Source organism: Cololabis saira, chromosome 14 (genome assembly GCF_033807715.1).
Source record: "Cololabis saira isolate AMF1-May2022 chromosome 14, fColSai1.1, whole genome shotgun sequence".
Classification (NCBI taxonomy): domain Eukaryota; kingdom Metazoa; phylum Chordata; class Actinopteri; order Beloniformes; family Belonidae; genus Cololabis; species Cololabis saira.
In genome coordinates, this window is record NC_084600.1 from 28,289,397 (window position 1) to 28,312,253 (window position 22,857).

The following is a 22,857-nucleotide window of genomic DNA, read 5'->3' on the forward strand; positions in this document are numbered from 1 at the left end:
TCAGAAAAACTGTTTTTAAACTTAAAAGAAAAGTAGTGATCTGGCTTTTTGCAGGTCAATGCTTTGGTGTAAAAAAACACAAAAAAAACTGTTCAGGGTAAATATATATAAATGTAGTGACTTCTCCGTTAACATGACGTCACCATCAGGTCCACTATAGACGAGCCTTCGCTGTATTTAACTGTTCAGAGACTAAAACAGGTAATTATGTTCAACATCTCCCACATTTCAGCATATTACAACCTCATGTTCCAAGTCTGCATCCAACTCCTCACAAACCTTTCACTCTACTTCCATGATTGCATCTCGATAGAAGGTGTTATTTCCATTACTTTGATTCATATAAACCAATCATCCACAACAGTTAATCCTCCCAGGATGCATCTGGAGGGGTCTAGTTTCTAAAAAGACGTTGTTATCCTCTGATACAAATCTGCACTAAAGTCAAGAGTGTGTGGGATGTTACAAAAGAAGCACTTCTGGGAACATTTGTACAAAACAGAAAACTGTAAAACCCACGCGGTGGAAGAATAACATTTAAGATTGAATTTAAGATTTTATAATTAGTTACGTCCCAATAACAAACCATCCAATCAGAGGACTGATGGTTCTGTTGCTTTCAACTAAAGCTGCAGGTCCTGAAAGGGACATAGAACTTCAAAAGATACACTTAGCAGTAAAGTAACTATCAGTTTCAGGTTATCATTTTGTTAACTTTTGTTTGTACAATCTTAAAATGTGGACGTGTCCCGAGTCTCAGAAATACAGCTCAGTTATTTATCCTCACAATCGCTGTTACTTTCAGGACCGGCAGCAGCGTTAAAAGCACCATCTAACATCCAGGCCGACGCTCCTGGGGACTAACATTAATTACAGTCGGCAGTTTCTAGTCGAGTCGGCTAAACCCAGCAGTCATGTTTGATATCAGGTCTGACGGTATATGCTGCTGTAAGCCATCGACTGGTAACCACGGCAACATGTTTACCATCTAAAAGCAACAACAGGCGGTTGTGGTTGGTTCTGGTTCACGTCACAGAATCAACCTCATCTCCTCTTATCAATACAATTTTTTTGTTTTATCAAATTAAAGCTTTTTCTTTCCCATCAACCTCAAAGCCCTAAATGGAAACTCTCGTTACCCGTCAGCGGCTTGGCGGCAAATTAATCTGAGATCGACACAAAGCCGGAGAAGATGATTTTCTTTTGGCATAAAACACTAAAATGCAGGAAACTGCTTCCAACCTGGTCCGCGGTACTAATGTGCGCGTACCGACTCAGCAATAAGATCGACTGCATGGCGGTCGCGTTTCTACTCCAGTTCAGCCGGTTTCCATCACGCTCTGCTCACAGTGTGAACCCGCTTTCGAGGCCCGAGGATGAAAATGTTTGCATCTACAGTTAGTAATACGTTACTGAGCCACTTTGACAATGTGCAAGAATGATGACAGTGCCAGCGTGCTAAATATAAGCTATGGTGCACACCCGGGGGACCGGGGAGGAGCGTTTCCCTCCCAGCCCTGGTGTCCGTTTAGGTCTTGAACCGGCCCTTCTCCTGCTCCAGTCTGCACTTTAACGCAGGTCCCACCCCCACAGACCTGCTGTACTGATGTGAAACTGAGAGGGCTACTTACTTTAAGAAGAAAAACCATCAAAACTTTTCTGTTGGTCTTAAACATTGGTGATGTTTTTCCCTTTCTTTTTCTCACCTTTCACCCCTAACTGCAGCCTTTCCTCTGATGAGATTTGATCAGTAGAAATCATGTATTTATCAGTGTTAACATGAGGAAGTTGACTTTTCTTCTGATTCCATTTCAAAGAAATATGTTAAAAGCTTTTCATTTGGAGCTTTCTTGTGTGAAACAAAATAAACAAGCTGTTTTTTGAGCTAGTTGCTTGTACTGCTTTCGCCTGGGTGTCCATTTTTCTTTTTTATTTTAGACCTCGACTCCCCAGCAGGGTTGTAAATGAGCCGGTCACGTCTCTGGCCAGGGTTGTCTCCACAACTCGACATTAACAAGCCTTTTACCATCAAACGTTTTGGCAACAGAACAAGAGAGGGAGCTGCACGAACATGAGGCAGAACCTGAAGATGCAAACAATTAAAACATGGAGATGTCATCCTGCGACCTTCGTGACCCGCCGGGTGCAGACAGCTGCGACAGTACTGAGATGGAGGATTAGTTTCCCGCTGGTGAAAAGACGCGGTTAAAGCCACTGAGGTGTGATGCAGCTGTATGCTCTCTAACGTATCTGAAGCTGTCATTCGTCTATTCTTAGAAAAATGGGAATTTAAACATATCTGGACAGATTTACTGAGCACATTCATGCTTCCTGGAAGACGACGATGTGCAACCAACAGCACTCCAGGCCACGTGTTGACTTGACTTTCCTGGTGGAGGTGATTTGTTAAAAAAACATCCAAACAAAACAGCTGAGATCACATCGGGCCAGCATTTAACTGTTGATTTGCTGTTTTAGGAGTCAGACGGTAGCGTCTTAGGGCAAGTAGATGGATCTGGAGGGTGGTACCCAGACTCCGCACAAGTGCGTAGTCTAGTAACAACAATGTGAAATACTTTGAATCTAACAACGCCAGTTTCATTTCATTTCACTTTATTTTGTGTAGAGGGACATTATACATTGATAAACATTTTAAAATGTAAATATACCGGTACCCAATTGTAGGCAAAAGGCTAATTTGCATTGGCAGTCCCCTTGCAAGACTCAGTAAAAAGATACAAGCAACATTACACGACACACAATATCAAGAATTAAAAATCGCACAACACTGCAATAGTTAATACAATAAACAATTAACTTACAATGAATTAATTTCCCTTAAAGGAAGAGTATGAGGGACAATCCCTTATTGTAGATGGAAAGCTGTTCCAGATTTTCCCGCCTGCTAGGTAGGTAATTTAGTCATAGGATCATTGAATGGAAAAACATTATTGCTGCTTGTCAGTCAATGAGTTTCTTATTTGTCGGAAGTTTGCCAAGCCATATTTAACAAGAGTTGCCGGGTCCAGGATGACTCCCAGATATTTAAATTCAGTGACAAACTAAAGCTCCTCTCCTCCCAGAAACACACCAGTGTTCGATCTTCGCCGGCTGTTTAGCAAACATCATGCAGACTGTCTTTTTGACATTCAGTGAAAGGTGTGATTTAATGAGCCACTCATAGTCCCATAGTGAACTAAAGACACATCGTCTGGGGTCATCGGTGGTCCTCCACCTCCACTGCCAACAGAGGCCTCATGTGAACCATCAGGGAGACAATCCATGAACGTTTGTGTAGTTTAACGACTGACCATCAGAGAGGATGGGTGGGTGGGTGGATGGATGGATGGACGGACGGACAGGTGCTGGCCCATGCACCTTTCTTCACCTCCATGTCCTCACTTCTGGCTCCAGTGATGCTCTTGCAGCAAGCAGAAGTCAGCAGGGAGGACTGCAGGTGTATCAGCTGTCTGCGTAAACACAGGCAGGTCCTCTTGAGTTCTGTCCGGGTTCCCACGCCCGCACACACAGGTGCACGGAGCTGACAGATGGGGGTAGAAACCTGCTCTGCACACCAGGTTTCATGGTACGTCAGTGTTTCCTCTCCTCCTGATCCGTCTACTCATCACATAGTCCTGCAGCGTCCGCGGTTCGTGAGCGGAGTCTCCAGCCTCAACAAGCATCTTATAAGTAAGTCAGTAAAGTCCTGAAGTGGCAACAACAAAAACATTACAGCTACTGGGATGACGTCAGCCCATTGGTCTCCATGGCAACTGAGCATCTACATGTGCTCAGTGGGATGGACTCCCTTCCTAGTTCAGCATCCTCACCGACTTCAGGGCAGATGTGCGAGTGGGACCACGAGGCTGGTTTAGACCCTCGTCTGCAGGCACACCTGACCGTCCAGACAGGAGACCAGCGAGAGCGTGCTGCTTCTCAGTGCTCAGAATAACATGGAATAAAGCTGTTTCTAAAACCTACTAAGATATGGTCTCGTTTCCCCACATACTGACATGAGAACGAGTCGTGTGTTTTCAAATCAGAAGAGATGATCATAAAAACATTTCCACACTACTGAAACACAAAAGAAGAGGTAGATGAGGAAAAAAAACCTGTGGGGGAGTTTATTGATTTAAGTAAAGCGGTTATAATTCTCTGCTTCGACAGATATGTGAACATAATGTTGTAGGAGGTGTTTGGTTAAGAAGTTACTGAATAACAGGTTGTAACAGTAAGTGATACAGAACTACATGCTCAGAGAGCAACCTGCGGTGTTCCACAGGGCTCCACGTCAGGACCCACGCTTAGTTGTACATTTTATGTATTTTATTGTAGCTCATGTTTTTATTGTTGTATTCTGTTTTATTGTGAAGCACTTTGTGAATGATGTCTGAGAAAAGTGCTGCATAAATAAACATTACTTAAGTTCCCACTATTTATCGATCTACTTCCATACATGGTCTTATTGCAATAGCCCCTTTCACACAGAGATTCCGCAATATTGGTGTAAAGAAGTCCTGCCAATACGCCGCCTTTGTTGATTCACACAGAACCATACAACGCCGGCATAACGCCGCTCCCGTCTGTAAATTCACACAGCATGCCGGCGTTCCGCAATCAGAGGCGTGACGACAGCGTCAGTCCGACCGTCATGTCAGCGGCATGCCGGCTGTGTCATTCACACAGACCCCGTTTCGTCTCTGTGACGGCTCTGTGACTACCTCCGCTGCCGGCTTATTGGTGGGGCCACTTGGCCCCCCCATTCCGCCTCCGTGACTTTCACACAGAACAGCGAGGCGGCTTAAAGGCGCAACGTTCCCGCCTCGAACTGGCTGTGTGAAAGGGGCTATTGATTAGATTCATGCAATCCACCTTAATATGTTGTATCAAGTGGTATTTTATAGTCCGTTTCCATTTAAATGTCAAAAATAAAAATGTCAAATGATGTTTTAGTTACTTGACATGATTTGATGTGAAGGTTAATAGTGTTCAGTCAAAATGTGATATTGTCTAAAACTGATCACCTGAACTGAGTCTTGGTGACATCAAGCATCGAGGCACCATACAATATCACATCACAACCACACTAGTGGTTTACACTCCTAATATTTGCGTGGTACTAAAGGAACATTGTAGAATTACACACCCGACATCTATTATTACATGATAAGGAGTGTACACCTTCATAAAAGAACCAAGAAATCCTCCATCAAAGCATGGGGGAATGAGTTAATAAACACCGTCGGGGGTGGGTTACTTTTGTATACACTGAGTTTCAGGGTTTAAAACTGCTGAGGAGAAGAGGACCAAGTGGCACATGTAACGGGTTTGGCTTTAGAAAGCCAAACCCGTTATATTGTAATGCTGTTGATCCTCACCGCGACCTAAAGCCACATCTGGACCAGATTAACGACGTCCTCTCGTCCTCTGCTGCTCGTCAGAGTTGATCCGTGAACTCCCCGCTCACATCACGATACAGAGGCTCGTGCTGTAAAATCAATTCCTAAAAACCTATTTCCTCTCCTGGCACACTGCCGTCACCTCATCATTTGCAAGACGGAGGGATATAATCAGATTTTTTGCAGGTTGTTTTGCTGCCAGCCCTTTTTTCTCCAAATACCATGTTTAATAAATATTTATCAGCAGCTTTTACATGTTTTGAGGCAAATACAAAAAATGTCTGAAGGAAACAATAACTGAGCTGAGCAGATGTCAGCTTGTTTGAGTCAAGTAGTAAGTCTTGTTTTGTGCACCAGTTTAAATTCTCCTCTTTGTGGTGTCTGAGATGTCCTCGCATCGATGTTGCAGCCAGACAAAGAGCTTCTTCAATCTTTGCTTGAAAAAAAAAAAAAAAAAAAACTGCATTTAATCATTTGGCAAATAAGTGGATTAACCCACTGCTAGAAGGAGCCGTGGATCTTCATGCAGCAGAGTTGGCTCGGTGGCCCTCTGCCCTGCACTCTGCTCATGACACCACGTGACCGAGGGGCGTGAGGGTCCGTCATCTGTGCAGAGCAGCTGGCCTCCAGAATCCAGAGCAGCTCCGGTCGGCTCCCCGAGGCGCTCCGAGGTCAGCCGGGGGGACTCAGCCAAACATCCAACCTTTCCTCCGCCACAGCTCACAGGAGGGACTTCACCAGCGCCACCGTGTGGTCAACGCCGCACGCCACGTCCACCACCTGACCGGGCACGGTCACCTGACCGAGGATCACACAGAGAGGAAGGACTTAGTGCTCTGATGGGTCTTTAGATTAACTCTGGATTAACAGAGGAGCTACAAACAAAGGGGGAGAGCATGCAGAGCATCAGGGCAGAGAGGAGATTCATTTTCTTATCATTCTGCTTTGAGCGACGCAGTGATTTCACTTCGACACCCTCAAATCCTGTTTAAATGCTAATGTACGTCTGAAAACCTCTCCGGGGAGATACGCAGGTGGAGGGATCTGTAACACCTTTGCACACACTTCATCAAGACAATCTTTTCAGAAATGAAGAATAAAAACACACTGCCAGATGCAGCAGGGGTGACTAATCCTACCAGAACTGTACATACTTGAGCTGTGTCAGGGAGAGAAGAAGGGGTTAATGTTTGTTTCTCTGACTAATGTTGAATCAGTGTCGTCTTACCCGCCAAGGGAAGTACTGGTCGTCTTGCTTCCCTATGCCCAAGCAACCTCTGACATTCTTCCCCCAAACGAAGAGCTCGCCTCGATCTGCAGGGAAAGATCAAACATGAGCCGGCTGTGAGGCCCAGGGCCCGCTGGGGAGACGGCACCTTCAGACGGCTCCGTTATGAGAAAACAGTGACAACCAGAGTTAGGAACGTTGCTGTTAAACGGGTCATCAAAGGGCAGGGACCCTACATAAGGCCCACAGTTTAGTTTCCTTATGAATAATTAAAGAAGACACAGGCACGCATACGGCTGATGCAGAAAACACACCTTTGCACTGAAATGTCTTTTTTCAAGAAAAGGAGTCCTTCTTTTGGCCAAGTGTCCAGACTATGTGATAGTTTTAAGAATTCTAGCCAAATAAATTTTTCTTATTGATTCAGCTTATTGATTTTTTTCTCAGACAACTTGACTGGAAAGGCTGCTGGGTCCGTTTCTATGGTTACCCGGTCCCTGTGCAAATGGAGCGAGAGTCTGGTTGGCATTGCCAGGAGTAAGTGGGATTCGTTCTGTGTGAAGGCTGCCCTCCGTCACCGATCCTGGGATGGAGATGGAAGGGGTCTGGTGGCCAAACGATTCAATCTCTGCTTTTTGCAGATGATCTGGTCCTTTTGGATTCATCAAACCATGATTTTCAGCTTTTTTGGAGCAGGTCGCAACTGAGTGCGAAACAACAGAAATCTGAGAAAGCATTTGACCCTAGTGATGTCCACGGACTCCAGACTTCAGGCGGACTTTATGCGGTGGGACATAAACGCAAAACAATCATCCAAATACTGAACAGATTTGCACTCTTTTTCAAACGTCTGTTTGCAAGACTGCACAAGACACAGCGGACATCGTGCCGGAGTCCTCGTCATCTCTTCAGGAGGACAGACGAGGAGATCTGAGAGCACGCCGATGAGTTAGTGACACATGCTGACGCTAAAGTTACGCAGCAGTTTTCTGCATCGCCTCGCAACCCTGAACACACAACCGGGAGGAAGTCATGGTCAGAGTTTCAGACCCTCAGATGGGAAAAGGAAGTGTTTGCTTTCATGTATTTATTTTGTTGTTCTTTTAGTGTCTTTGCTATCGACTTCCAGCATAGAATTATTTACACCACTTTCCCTGAACTCAGAAGACAACAGAATTGAATATTAGGATTATAAAAACAGAAAGAGGCCCACTGGTATTTGTCACAGAGAATATTTGATTTTTTGATTCACTTTGATGTTTAAGTAAATCATTATTAAAGTTTCAAAGCTTTAATGTGCAGCTTTAATTAAAGAAAAATAAAGAGACCTTTTTATAACATATCTTTCTACTGGATGCTTGAATTTCCCTCAAGAATGATAAAGTACCCATCCATCCATCCATCAATCCATCCATCCAAGTTCACACAAAAAAAGTCAAATGGCACATAAACCAACAACTTTTACGCTTGTAGCCTGACCAGCTGTTCTCGTTCACTTTGTGAAAATATACACCCTTTTTTCAACCATTTCCACCAATTCAAAACATACCGAGCGAATGAAAACAAGGCGAGGGTTGGGCTTCATGTGATAACTCATACAGGAGCAGAATCGTAACAAAGTCTCCAATCGACAGGCTTTCCCTGCAAAAACGATCCATCAATTGTGGAGAAATAACTCAAACTATCAAACTATTCTTCTACGTGACCCTGAATAAGCGGGTGTAGAGGATGGATGGATGGATGGATGGATGGATGGATGGATGGATGGATGGATGGATGGATGGATGGATGGATGGATGGATGGATGGATGGATGAGAACCGTCATCTGAAATATAAAACTTCTTCAACAACGTAGTTCTTCGCGGAGAACAGCAAGAGATGCGGCCCTGGATAGCTCAGTGGGTTGAGCGGGCGCTATTTGTAGAGGCTGTAGTCCTCGTGTGGGCAGCGCAGGTTCAACTCCCGGCTTGTCGCTCTATAACACAATGTCTCCCCCCTCTCTACCTGTTTCCTGTCTAACTACTTTCTAAATAAAAGGCCACTAGTGCCACAAAAACCTTTAGAAAAGAGAACAGCGAGAGATGCTGACTGTGTCTAAACTGGAACAAGTAGCAAAGAAAACAGCAAGAATGCAAAAGGTGAGACTTGCAGGTAGAGCAAGGAGGACGTCAACGTTAAAAAACAAGAAGATCATTCACTGTTTGCTTTCTTCCCTTAAATGAGACTGATTAAAAAAAAAATTAAAAAAAAATAGATAAAAAAAATCAATAGTGTACACTTCACCTGTTAAATACTTTAAAAACTTAAAAGTCATGCAGAAAAACCAAAAATTTCCCTATTTATAGACGAGAGAGACAGTGTAGGCAAAAATTCAAAAGCGATGTACCCTCACACAACAATCAGGAATAATTACTGAGTATGGAAGTTTTTCAGAAATTAGTTTTTAATGAATATCTTTTACTGGTTCAAAATCAAAAAACAAATATATGCTTTCTAAAACCCTTTAAATAATCTGAGCTTTGAAGAAATGTTATTTAATAGCAGAGTCAATAAAAGTGAATATAAACATTTCTGCGAGGACGATAAAAACCGTTCAATCGATATCCCAGTCCTTCAGCTCAGTCCACTAACAGATTCAACTAATTTTCACCCAGGCGAGATGATGGAAGTCAGATGAAAACTAAAGTTTCCTTGTGAAGCCTAAAACCTTAAAAAGTCACATTCTGTAGATGGGTTTACCTGTCACTGCAGCAAAGTGGCTGAGGCCACATCTGATCTTGCTGACGGCCACGGAGGGGTTGAACTCCGAACGTCCGAACAGCGTGGAGGGAATCATCTCTGGAGTGGAAGATTCAGACAGATTTGGGCCTTTTCCCAGAATGCCGTAGCCCCAAACGAACACCTCGCCTTTTTCTTGAAAGATTCAGACACATAAACTAGTAATGTAAACAGTTCATCTTTCAATGCGGCTCATTCTTTCAACAAACACAATTCTCTTTCATATAAATGACGTTCCTGAGTGTATTGAACTAACCGTTGAGAATGGCGACCTGACTTCCTCCACATGCAGCCTGAACCACCTTTCCGCAGCCTTTCAGGGGAAGATGTCGGGGAGAATTGATCTGAAGGGTAAGGATAAGATCACAAGAGCCGAGTGACAGTGAGTCATAATTTCTCCTGATCCACCTCGTATTCCCAAACACAAGTATTCATCTAGTCCGAACTAGATGGAAGATTTGTTTATTAATCCCAATATGGCGAGTATATTTCCCTTCATGCATCCATCAGCTACTCGTCTAGCGTGACGAGCTACCAGCCAAAGGCCTGCCTCCTCCATCACCACACCTGAAGAAACCATCTGGTTGCCAGGAAACAGCAACCACAGTCTGTCCTGCTGCAGCGCTGCAACACAGTGACCTGCGGACGTTCTGACGCCCCAGCGAGCAGGATGAGGGATGCCTCAATGACGTGAATGTTTTCATTTGGCGTCAGCACACCGGCAAATGTACTGAGTCAAAACCCAAAATCTGGGAAACAAAGGCCAGAACTTTTCAGTCATCTTTTGGGGTTACACTTTTCTTTTCTCTCAATAATTTTTAAAACCATCTGTTTTTTGAACCGTCTTTCTCAGTCGTGCTCTCTCGTTTTGCGAGTTACGGTCAAGGTGGAGTCAACCTCCGTCTCTGTGAACCGTCTCAGGAAAAGTTAGTTTCATCTCTTTTTATGGGAGCATTATTACCCAAAGGAAAGGAAAGAAAAAAAAATTTAGAAATTTACTTCCTGGACTCAAAATTGCCAACTTTGCAGATGCATATTAAATTAAAACTCTCTTTCTTGATGGTTCACCTCATGAACAAGAACATATTTGGGAGGGGGGTTCTACAAAAGAGAAGATTTTTTAACACTGAACTGGACCTTTGAAAGCTTCATAATTTGTTTTGAGCCAAAAAAGATGTTTAAAACATCTAAAACATGACTTTTACTTTGTTGGCTCGTGCGACAGTGAGTGTGTGGCATACGGGCTTGCCGACAGCCTGGACCGCTGAGCGGCAGCTGGAAGTGGGTCCCGCTGGAACACCAAAAGCACCATTGGCCGTCGTCCTCACCTGCGTGTCCTCAGTGACCGAGGCCAGCTGCCTGTACTCTGAGTTTCCCCAGCCGTACAGCTGTCCATCTCTGCACACGGCCAGGCTGCAGTCTCCATATGTGCTGATCTGCTGCACCTCCACCCCTGCCAGATCTCCTCCCAGTTCCGCCGGGCTGGAGCTGATGTTGTGGTGACCCAGACCTGGAATCCGAGGTAAACAAACACAGTGGAGGAAACTGGAAACAATGGTCCTAAACTGCAGCCAGAGCAATGGAAGCTGCGAGGACGTGCACTCCTGGGAATATTGTAAAGTCTTTTTTTTTTGTCATATATATTCAACTCATAAAACATCTTGGTGCAGAATGATGAACTCAACATTATTTGGAATTATCTGTTTCTCACAAAAACCCATAAGTCTACTTATAAGTGCATCTTCCTGCCACTGACGACTTTAAAAAACTGCAGTGTTTCTTGTACAAGAACAAAATCATCTTTAAAGAAAAATTCAAACAAACATGAAATCACATCCAAGCTTGGCTACTTGCTGCTCACTCCACCGTAGCTCCTTTAATGACTCTCAAAATCACGCAGTTTTAAACTTCACCACCAGACCCTTTTTAAATAAAGTTAAATGGATCTTACTGGCTCCAGGAACAACCTTTCATCTTGTATTAAATAAAACTCAGGGTATTATCAAATGCACAAATTAATGTAAAGCCAGGTTTCTTTCTCAAGCCCCAAAAGACTTGCTGCTGCTGCCACGTGAAGATGTCATCTTGCACATTGGTGCTGCTCAGTCTCTACTACAGAGCATTACAGGTTCATCACAATCCCTAAAAGCATTTTCAGCTCACATGTTCTCTTGTTCCTCCTGTAGACTCAACCACCAGCCCTTTTATCTACAAACATATTATTGGACTGCTCCAACCGTATCTGAAGACCTTCAGAAAAGTACAGGGATTTTCTGCGTTTGCTTCATTCAACCCACCGCGAAGCCCCCACCGAGCTGGAGAGCTGGTAGTTTCAATCTGCTGCTCCGCCTGGGAATCACCTTCAATCTAGCCGAGAAGGCTGAACTCCAAAAACTCTGAAACGCTCGAAGGCCGTCAACGCTGCCAGAAAATGTTACCATTGAGTGATCGGCAAGCGTCAGATGGGAACAGTATCAAACATTTCTGATACTTTATGTATTTCAGGAGGATTGTTATGTTTGAGAATGTTTCTTCTCATCTATGACGCCTAACAAATGCGAGTTTTTCCTCTGTTTATTAAAAAACGAAATCTCACAGAAAAAAAAAAAAGCAGCATCATGACTGAGTTTTCCCGATTAATAGAAATTAAGCCAATAAAATTGCAATTCTGTTCAAAGCAGCCAGTTTCAGGGGGCGGAGTCACTCACATCCGTCTTCCGCAGGGTGTGCCTTATTTGAAATGTGTGTTATTGTTGGTATTACCGACTTCTGAGGTTCCAGCAAATACAGCACCACGGTGGGAGCTTAGGTGGTAATGAACTCAGAGGTCTGTGAGGTCACTATTGTGAACATTTAGGCACATTCCCGTTGGGGGATGTCAAAGTTAGTTTTACAGGGTCTCAGCCATTGGCGTGCGTCGCCATTATCAGGGATGGCTTCCCATCAAACTTTCAGTAACCTCTGGGGGTCCCAACACTTGCTATGTACTCAAGAGCAACCCAAAAAGGACTGTTTACTTGGTGCTGACTGGGAATGAGTCACTTCAGGTAGGAGTCATCCCTTCTCATTCACCACCATCGGAGTAGATGCAAAGAGTAAACAGAGATGGAGAAATCCTCTCAGCTACTTTGATATCTGATATCATCGTTACAGTTTGGGTTGTTTTTTTTTTCAGATTTTCTCTTTTTTTGGTGCAGCACTGCCACCAGGTGGCATGGAGGGGAAGTTCTCCCAGTCAGTGGATCCTACCCAGTCAATCACTGAATGGAGATTTTCCAGATGAAAGGCCCGAGGAGGTCAACCGTGTCAAAAATACAGCCTCCTAAGCTTTACCAAAGACCCCCCACTCAAGGAAGGTCACCTTTGAAAAGGTCACTAAATTACATAATATCAGACCGAGGCGGTACTAGACAAAGTGGCAGGGTTGTGTTCGACTACAGCTCGAGTTGGGAGTCACTGAACACATGGAGATAAAAGCTATCAGCTACAGCAAAAATCTGTGATATCTGTGTTAATCTTTTGTATTCAAGTGTTAATTTGTTCTATGAATAGTACCGACTTGTGATGACATCAAACATGTTAAATCAATTAATGAACATGTTTCAAGTTCAAGTTCACTTTATTAATACCCGTAGGTAGATTTGTTTTGCAGTAAAAGGCATCTGTTGTGCAGTTTCCACTGCACAACAGTCACATTTACCAACGTTTCCGCCTCTAGAAAGCATCAAACTTTTTTAAGTATGTTTTTTCTTGTATTTTTAGTGTTTCCATTCAGTTCAAGCAGAAAATACACACGAAAAACAATCTTGATGGAAATCGACCTAATGAGATCGCCAAACCAAATCAGAGGAATATTCATTAAAGACAGATTGAGCTGCTGATGCAGATTGAGTGGTTTTTCTACAAGTTGCAGTTATTTCTGTTTATTCAAGCTCAAAACATCACAGATTGTTTCTCCAGTAGGGAACACATCTTTTTCTTTGGCATCCGAGGTTAAAAGGGGCGTGAAGTGCACTGACCTGTCTGTCCATCTGCGCCCCACCCGCAGGCGTACACTTTCCCCGCCTGTGTGAGGAACAGACTGTGGTCCTGTCCACATGCCACCTAGAAAAAAAAAAAAAAAAAGTCCAAAAAGATGCATCAGCTCAAGGGTACCAGGGTCAGAACTGTTAGTATTAAAATAACCCATCAGGTAAGATTCAGGTAAGGTGAACTGTGATGATGATTTTTAGTACTTTAACCCAACTGTTTCTGCCCCTGAAGAAGAGGGAAACCAGAATCCGTCATCGTCGCTAAGACGGTCGCAGTGCACTCACCTGGACGACCCTGCTGCTGAAGCCATCTATCTTGTGAATGATGTGGCTGCCGCTGATGGAAAATAAAAGACACACAGCCAATCCGTTACTGAAGGACAGCAGCAGTGTCAGGAGGTCACAGAGATGCCTCTCCTGTGACTTCCCGCTCTCATCACATACATCACATCTCCCAAGAACCCGTGCGGAGGTGAAGGGTTTTTTTTTTTTAATGAGCACAGTGTCAAAAAATATACATGTATATAAATGACTTTTTCAGTGGAATGAAGTGAAACGGTCTAAATAAATCTGTCTATTAGTCAATAAACCACATAAACAAAATTAACTTGCTGATTGAACAGTGATACACTTTAACTTGGATTTAAAACCTTTATCTGGTCCAGTCGTATTAAAAGACTGTATTTTCATAATTTTTGTAAAAAGCACCAAAGATTTGAAATGGATCAATACAGACATGACAGAAGATTTTCAGTTTTAAAGGAACATTCTGGAGTTAAAACTAACAGTCTGTGTCAATAGGAGGCGGAGAGTCAACGTTCTGTAGGGACCAAAACTATGGGAATCAAATGACAACGAGCCAGATGTGGACACTGAGCTGCCTTTCTGTCAATTTACTGTCGGTTCAATCACTTTCTGCCGGTTCACCTGTTGATGCCTGGAATTCAAATACAAATTGGTGCTGCAGAGACTTTACTTAAACTTATAACATCAAAAAAAAAAAGGCTTTTTCATGAAACGTTTCTGCTGTTAATCTGCAACACAAACGAGCTGCAACCGAACCGCTTCATGGTTTTCTGAGGACACACCTGTAGGCCTCGTCTTCCACTATGGTCCTTCCACACTGGCCGTACGCGTTGTTGCCCATGCTGAAGACTACGGGACAAAGACGGGAAGAAAGAAAGATAAGAGGCCGTCGGGATGATGATGTTTGTGCCAATCAAACATTTAAACAGTTTCTGAAAGGAAAAACGAAGAGCTTTGCGATGGTGTGTGATACACTAGACACTTATTTATTTATTTTATTTATTTATTGGTTTATTTGACAGGGACAATGCACATCAATAAAAACATTGCTGTAAATGTGCCAGAGTTAGCCAAGAGGCTATTTTTCATCTGTAGTCCCTGGACAGATGTAAGAATACAAAAAAGTACAGAAAAGATACAGAAAGTACAGAAAAGTACAAAAGTACAGAAATAAAGAAAGGTGCAAATTAAGTTTTAGTGCTGACAGAGCTGAGTACTAATCAACCATTTCTTTAAACGAGCTCTAAACAAACTGTATGTGTCCAGTTCTCGGATAATTGCAGGGATGGAGTTCCATTCGTGTGCAGTTTTAACAGAGAATGCAGACTGACTGAAAGCACTTTTTCTGAGTGGAATAATACAATCCCCTCTTGCTGCACCTCTTGTAAACCGATCAGCAGTTGTTTTAATATTGACAAAGTGTCTGAGTGGAGGAGAAGTCAGGCCGTATATAATCTTGTGCATAAGACAAACATCTACATATTTAATCATATTTTCCCAACTCAACAAGTTATATTTTTTTAGTATTGGGCAATGATGAAAATATACTGATTTCTTATCAAGGATTTTGAGTGTTCGAGTGTACTGCAGTGAATGTGCACAGAGCGAGCGACCTCCGGCAGCTTTGAGTAGTGAGAGTTACGGAGAGTTTTAGCGAGGAAGCAAGGAAGTGGTTTAAGAAGGAGCCGCCGACAGTGAGAGAGTGGATAGCCACTGTGGAGGAAATACGTGAAATGGAATTGCTGACCTTCTCCCTACGACTGTGTAGTGATAAGGCCCAGAAATCTTGGGGGAAATGGCTAAAGTATATGGGTGAGAGACCGTTATAGAGCAACTACCCCAGTGTTTAATTTGTTTAATTTGTATACTATGATGGATGTTTATAGTTACTTACCGTAATATCTTGGACTGATCGAAAATCACATCGGCATTGGAAATTTCCTTGTTGATATTATTACCCACGATTGTTTTATCAACTTTGTTCCCCTGACTGTTTTTTACCCTACGGATTTTTCTCACAAGTCAACTTCCCTACTCTGCATATTGGATGGACTTACTGTACACTGGAGGGGCTCGCACCCAGGGCAGGCTGCCCTCTCCTCTCCTCTCACACCCAGGAACTATAGTAACCCTTTATTACCGAGAGCAATATCTGTTTTTTGGTTTTGGTTTTTTGATACACCATAATACACCCCCTTCGGTGACCTGTATGTTCCGTGCTGTTTGATTTATGTCATGTTTTTTTCAGCACATAAAATTCTGTATTATAAAACTAAAAAAAATAAAAAGTTTAAAAGAGGTGTTTTAAGTTCCAATCCACGATGACAAAACTAATTTAATGGTAAATTAGCAGCCGGTTATGTCGTTCTATGACTGTTTTTATTTGTTGCAGCTCTCCCTCAGTTTATGAACCAGGCGATGAATTTGAGGTGTGAACACTGAAAAATCCTAATTTTCACATTTCCTCAGAGCTACCGAGCGGCCTTTACAGCGTGCGCACGCACGCACACATGAAGGTGAGTCATGCTACACAGGTGATAGTCAAACATTAAATATCCATTAAGCGACACGTTTCAGCAGATTACGTACTTGGTTGGCTGTGACTCATTGCTCTGTCATTAAAGTAATCAATCTGCATTCAGTTTGGCATTTAAAGCTTCTGGGTAACGGCAGCGAGGACAGAGCCACCGCACATTTAAAGTGCTCTGACGTGGCTTGGTGCTTCTCTGAACCTCAGCCTGCCAATTTTCGGAGATTCCCCGAGGAGCCTAATTGGATTTTGGACGAGATGCAACAGCCTTCTGATAAACATTCATTTACAATGAGCAGTAAGCGGATGATGCAACAGGACGCATGGCGTGACAGGAGGCTGGAAATAACAAAGAACCAGCTGTTCCAGCCTCAGCTACCATCAGCACCAGCGACTGCCGGTGCTGGACGCGTCTCTTACCTCCCTCCTGGTCGGTGAGGACCAGGGAGTGAGCCCGGCCGCACGAAACCTGCAGCACCCTGGTCTGCTGAGGCTCAGAGAGAGGCAGCGCCACGGGGGATGGCTCCAACACGTAGTCGTAGCTTTGATCTGCACCGGCAAGAAAATAAGGAGAAGAGATGAGTCACTGTTCAGGCTGCACCGATAAACAGCAAATGACCTGCACTGATGCGTCAGAGTCGAGAGGAGTGCTGCTTTTGACGGATGATATGGTCTGATTCTGGACAGGATGCGGTTCTGTGTCTCCATCGGCCTAACTGGACATAATTTGTGCCAGTTAATCAGCAGTCGTTTTCAGCTTCTGTTAAGGTCGTTCCAGAAAACCGCCCATCATCTACACCTGCTTATTCCTGTTCAGGGTCAAAGTGGTCTCCCGTAACCTATTTCATCTCTCTTGAGGCAGAACTGCACCCAGGACAGGTCACCTGTCCATCACAGGGCCACATCGAGACAAACAACTACACACTCACTTTCACCTCTGTGGACAATCCAGAATCACCTCCTAAACTGACATACGTGTTTTTGGACTGTGGGAGGAAGCCGGAGCGCCTGACGGACACCCATGACGGGTTAAAACAACAGTCCGATCAAAAAGCCTCTACTAGAACCAAAAAGGAAAAAGAAAAGAAGCTGCAGTCAATCACAATACATAAAACAAAACAGAATAAACAAGGTGACATCCTACCAAAAGAACATCTCCAAGATATTTGGTAGTTTCTCTGAGGGACAAATGTCCTCGACTGCCAAACTAATAATTACTTGTGCGAAAATATGATTGGAATTTATTCTCAAAACAAAAAAGCTCTCAAGTACACACACCAACACCCCGACCCCCCTCAGAGCAGCGTGAAGCAGTAGCAGAAGGTCATTAGAGTTGATTGTGGAGCCTGGACACAGCTGGAGGCTGCAGAGAGCACTCGACATCAAAGAACATCCTCGTTCAGAAGCTCACATTGTTGTCGTTGCAGATCTTGGTTGTGAGGTTAAAAGCCAAAGACGTTTCATAAAAATGAGATGTGGCTGCTGCTGCTGCTGCTGCTTCCAGCGCTAGTTCGTAAAAGTGAAATGTAGATGAAAAAAGTATTACTTCCCCCAACTTTTGCCCGCACCGCTTCCAAGCACACAGTCTATGCTCACAAACACATTACATGACATAACTTCAGTGTAAAAGTTGCTTGTTTACACCTGTAGTCAACAATAAACACCACCAAAGTGTTTATTGAACAAATGACAATAGCAGGTTGATGTTTGATCAATGAGCCAGATTCTCAGAGTTCACAAGTTTGCAGTTGCCACTTGTACAGTTTATGCTGCTGGCAAGAAAACTTCTATTTCTAAAATGAGGCACATCTTCCAATATTATGGAAGCACATAAGATCAATGAAATCATCCCGTTTTGAAGATGAGAATGTGACATACAGTATGCATCACAGCTTTATGGTCCGACCAACGAGAAACATGGTTGTGATTGTTCTCCTCTGAGTCAAGCTGAATGTTTGAGTCAAGTTTAAAGGAAATTAACCTGAAATGAGTGTGTAATGCACTTCTTTAAAGCATTTCTTTAAATTAAGAGAAACAAATTATAATTTAAGAAGGCTGTGGGTCTTTGAAAGATGTCGTGTGAGGACTAATGTTAAATATAGATGTGTTTCATTTTTGGGAGTCAAATTATGGAATCAACTTAGTGATGAAGTGAAACTGTGTAAATCTCTGTTGAATTTTAAAAAAATATTGAAAAGTAAAATAATTAAAGATTACAATGCTAAATGATTGGAGTATAATTTGGTTAAGCAGAACAATTTAAAGGGAAATTTCTCTTTTTGTTTCTTTTCATGTTGCAGATAATCTGGGTTTTCTGTTGGAAAGTACAGGGTAGGCAAATATAAGCTTTGGCTTCAGCCTATTCCTTTTTCGGTTACAGAGTTTATTATTATTTTTTGTGTGAAACTGATGAGTGTAAACTTGTATGAAAGTGTTTTGTCATTTACACACACACACACACACAGTTTGAATTGCAAATAATGTAATGTAACCGAAATAAACAATTAATTAATTAATTAATTCATTCATTCATTCATAATGTGTGTCTTACGTCGACTGTGTTGGGTCCGCTGAAAGCCCAGCTGAGAGTCCTTATTCAGCCCCATGCCCCAAAGTTTGGACACGTCTTTGGTTGAGGATGCCAAGAGAGTGAACCCATAACCGCAAGCAGCGGAGGAGATCTGCATCAGAAGAACAGCAGGAAGCAAGTTCAGCCACAAGCAACCATCTACGGGGGACAACGGTGGCACGTTTCCAATTATCCTGAAAAGTTTAATCATGTTGGGTTTGCTCAGCTGTGACTGATTACTGAAGCCCACCTGAGCTGTTACAGGGGAGGATGGCTGGGAAAATACCCTCCCTCTTATAATGCAGGTAACCTCTGTTTGCACGTGGGAATGCAGGTGGAACAGAAAACAAAAATATGACCATGCATGGTCCATTACCTCTACTGCAGAAACAGAATCATTTTTCAATCCTTAACCATTAATTCTACAATTAAAACATGAATATTACAGAATCTGTTATATAAGTGTCACTTAGGGGTTTCACGGGAAACTCCAGAGGGTTTTACCTGCTCTGCAGTCTCCAGGCGGTAAGGGGTCAGCTTGTATTTAAGGGGCCTTTTCCTGCCGCTGTCCGGCACCACGAAGCTGGGGATCCCCAGCGCCCCGGTGAAGCTAAACCCCCACACAAACACTTTGTGGGTCGGCTTTCTGTGCTGGCCGACATACTGAAAAACTGGGCCGCTGTCGCTCTTCTCCTGCAGCCTGGATGCTCTACTGAGCGTTGCGTAGTGGCAGACTTGAAGGCTAGCGCTCATGTGAGGCGAGCACAGGCGCACACGCGATGAAGCCATCCTGCAGCAAGAGATCTCTTTATTATATCATATGAACTGTTAAAGGCATTTTCATGGTTTTGCTTTTATTCACTGCAAAAATGGATTTGAAATGGAACAATCAAAATGTGATCAAAGTGGAAACTTTCAGTTTTAATTTAAGAAGTTTCAGAAAAAATATACCGTTTACTGTTAAGAGTTTACAGTTATTTTCAGCAAAAGTACCTCAATTTTCTGGAGTTCAAAAGTAGATAAAGTGCCATAATTGTAAAAGTAATTATATTTTTCTTTAACACTTGGACACAAATCCTTTGCAGTCTTTGACCACCTAAACTCCGGAGCTCGTGGACGTCGCCACAGTCAGAGTTTCCTTCCTGGAGATGCTTTTCCACCTTCAGTTGCTGCTTATTTTTGAACCAGTCTGTCTTCAGTAACTGAAAAGCTGCTCTATTTGGTTTTGATCAGGTAATTGGCTTCCTCGTTGAAGAATACTGACCTCCTCTGTCTCCAAAAAGTATTTTTTGGAGTATGTTTGGACTTATTATTCATCTACACTGTAAAGTTTTGTTGTATTTGAATGAATGTGAGCAGAGAATGTAACTCTGTATACCTCCGAGTTAATTTAGAAACTTCTGCCGGTGTTCTGCCAATTTCTGCTACCTGCCGATAAATACTACTTTGTGGTTCTGCGCATGCGCACAGACGATTTTCAAAGTTTGATTGCCACGCTAAATTGATAATATGGGATGTTGAGTATTTGATCCTTCAAAATACACTACCCATGACATAAATTGCATTACACTTTGTGAACATTATACGATAAAGAGAAAAAAAAAACAATTATATCGCTTTATTTGATATTCATTCAGTCATTGGCCTTTATTTAACCAGGCAGGTCATTAATAACACATTCTTATTTACAACGACGGCCTGGCAAGAGACAAGGACCACTTGGGGGAAAAGGAAGTGGGCTAGGGAGTAAAAAAACAGTAAAATTGTAGCTCTAAAAAAGGTAAAAAACCATTATGGAGCATTTTTTGGCAAAGCAGCAAAAAATGGCAGAACACCGGCAGTCACATGTAACTAGACACCAGTGAGCACTTCCACATCATAACACTGCCACCGCTGTGCTTCACACATGATGTGGTCTGCTCTGAATCATGAGCTTTTCCTTTCCTTCTCCATACTTTCTCTTCCCATCATCTTATACAGATTTATCTCAGTTTCATCTAAGGAAAGGTTATTTTTTAAAGCCCTGTGTGGTCACATTCAGGAAGGTGTACTTTTTGAGATCTAGTTGGACTTCACCTTGGTAGCTCCAAATATCCGTGAAATACCAACTCAGTTCCTGGTATCAACACCAAACCTTTAATCTGCATTATTCGTCTTAAAGTAGTGACTTTTTGGACCATGCCTGACCAATTAACGTCTTTTAGGTCAATTGTCCAAATCCTTTTGAGTCCCTGATAATGCATATACTTTGCTTAAAATTGTAGTAATTACTGAATAATAAATATCTTACTCGTGTGAAACTTCTTAGATTAAAACACATTTAACGTTAGTTATGTAAAAAAAACAAAAAAAAACGTACAGCGAGCTATTTTAATTTAGTTTTTAATTTAAATTTATTCTGACAACATTTCGTCTATCAAATTATTCCCGAATTGCAAACCGAGTAACAGTTATTAACGATAAGGATACCCAATGCCCTAAATAAAATCTTGCACTTGATATCATTGAATTTAAGTGTAAATTGTTGGTTATATGAACGGACTTCCCCCTCGTGTTCACCGCAGCCACCGGAGACCGGATCACTCACCTTCAACTTTCTGTTAAACCGACGTTTCCAGGTTTAAATATCCAACTTGTGCTCTATATAAACGTATGTAATCTTGCTGCAGTTATATTTAAATATTTAAAAGGCATTATTGAACATTTGTTTACCTTGAATTAACCTAGGAAACGCAAGTGTTTCCGGTACAACCTCGCAAACCTCAGTTACATGATGAAGGCATGGCGCCCCCTGCTGCAGCGGAGGGCGCAATGTCACTAAAATATCCCCTCATGTGTCATTTTATTACTATATTAACTGCGCAGATAATACAAAATCCCCTGCATTTCATTGTTACATCAAATATTTAATATTCCACATGTTCCTGTTAAATATGAATATAGGGTGAGGATGCTTCCAATTAATGTAAAACTTAACGAGATAAAAGTGTGGCTATACAGGTATAGCCACACTTTTAATTCACTTTTAATTCCTTCAAATACCTACACATGAAATCAATTCTAAAATCAATAATCAATGATTTGTTTCAAATAGACTGATGTTTCATTTTCATATTTTGCCATGCTTTGTGTGTTCTGCTTTATGTGTCCACCCCGTCATGTGCTGGTCCACCCTGTCATCTTGATATTTTTGAATAATAATTAAATTATACTGTGAAATATCTGTATATATAATCTGGTGTGTTCAATAGCTAAGTGGGGGGCAATAATATGCAAATAAAAAATTCCATCCAAATATCACAGTTTTCTCCAAATTAAATAAAATATATGTGCAAATTGTGTGTGTTTCTTTAAAAACAGATGGTTTGCATAAAATATGTTATTTATTTATAACTTGAAAGCAAAGAAATAACCCTTTCTATGAAAGGGACATCATACCTTCCAGAAAATGTATTTTTTATATTTAATATTGCAATGAAAACATATTTAACAGTAATGTATTTGTCCATGACAGGGTGGACATGTCTTATGGTTTATTCTCCCAATATTGTCCCATAATTATCTGAAAATATGTATGGGAGCTCAGCTAATATATATTTCTAAAACTTGGGTGTCTACTATTCATGATAGGACATAAAGGGAATCAGAAATTAAGACCAAAATTTGTGAGTATTGTGAGGGCTGAAAGGCACTCTACGGTGATATTGACCCACCTGTGATTGCTTCAGATAAACTTGACTGATGTCAATCTGCTCTCATGATGGATAAAAAGCTGAAATGGGTCAATGCTGCAAAAGGTGTCGGACAAGTGCCTGATTGGTTATTAACCAGTAACAGATGTGAATTAAACATGTGAACACTTCTTACTTGATTCCACACTAGAGTGCTGTGTGTCCTGCCGCTGAGTTTATTGTTGTCTCTGCCCATTAGATTACCTATGTAATAGTTTGTCTCCTAAAGACCCTCAGAGAGCATGACAGCATTTGGGGACGCTCTCCTCCTACACTACTGTAGA

The 22,857-nt window shown here is 42.2% G+C and overlaps 1 protein-coding gene across 1 annotated transcript; it reads right to left on the minus strand.

Annotated features, from left to right (window-relative positions):
* Positions 1-5,335: 5,335 nt before the first annotated feature.
* rcc1l (RCC1 like) lies at positions 5,336-21,581 on the minus strand. The gene is made up of 12 exons (XM_061739111.1): positions 21,430-21,581; positions 19,347-19,632; positions 18,825-18,954; positions 16,694-16,822; positions 14,526-14,592; positions 13,723-13,774; positions 13,426-13,510; positions 10,735-10,916; positions 9,663-9,750; positions 9,368-9,541; positions 6,628-6,713; positions 5,336-6,197 (listed from the first exon to the last, which is right to left on the minus strand). Exons 2-12 carry the CDS (start codon positions 19,629-19,631, stop codon positions 6,120-6,122), a joined length of 1,356 nt encoding a protein of 451 aa, XP_061595095.1. The 5' UTR covers position 19,632; positions 21,430-21,581; the 3' UTR covers positions 5,336-6,119.
* Between the last annotated feature and the right edge of the window lie 1,276 nt (positions 21,582-22,857).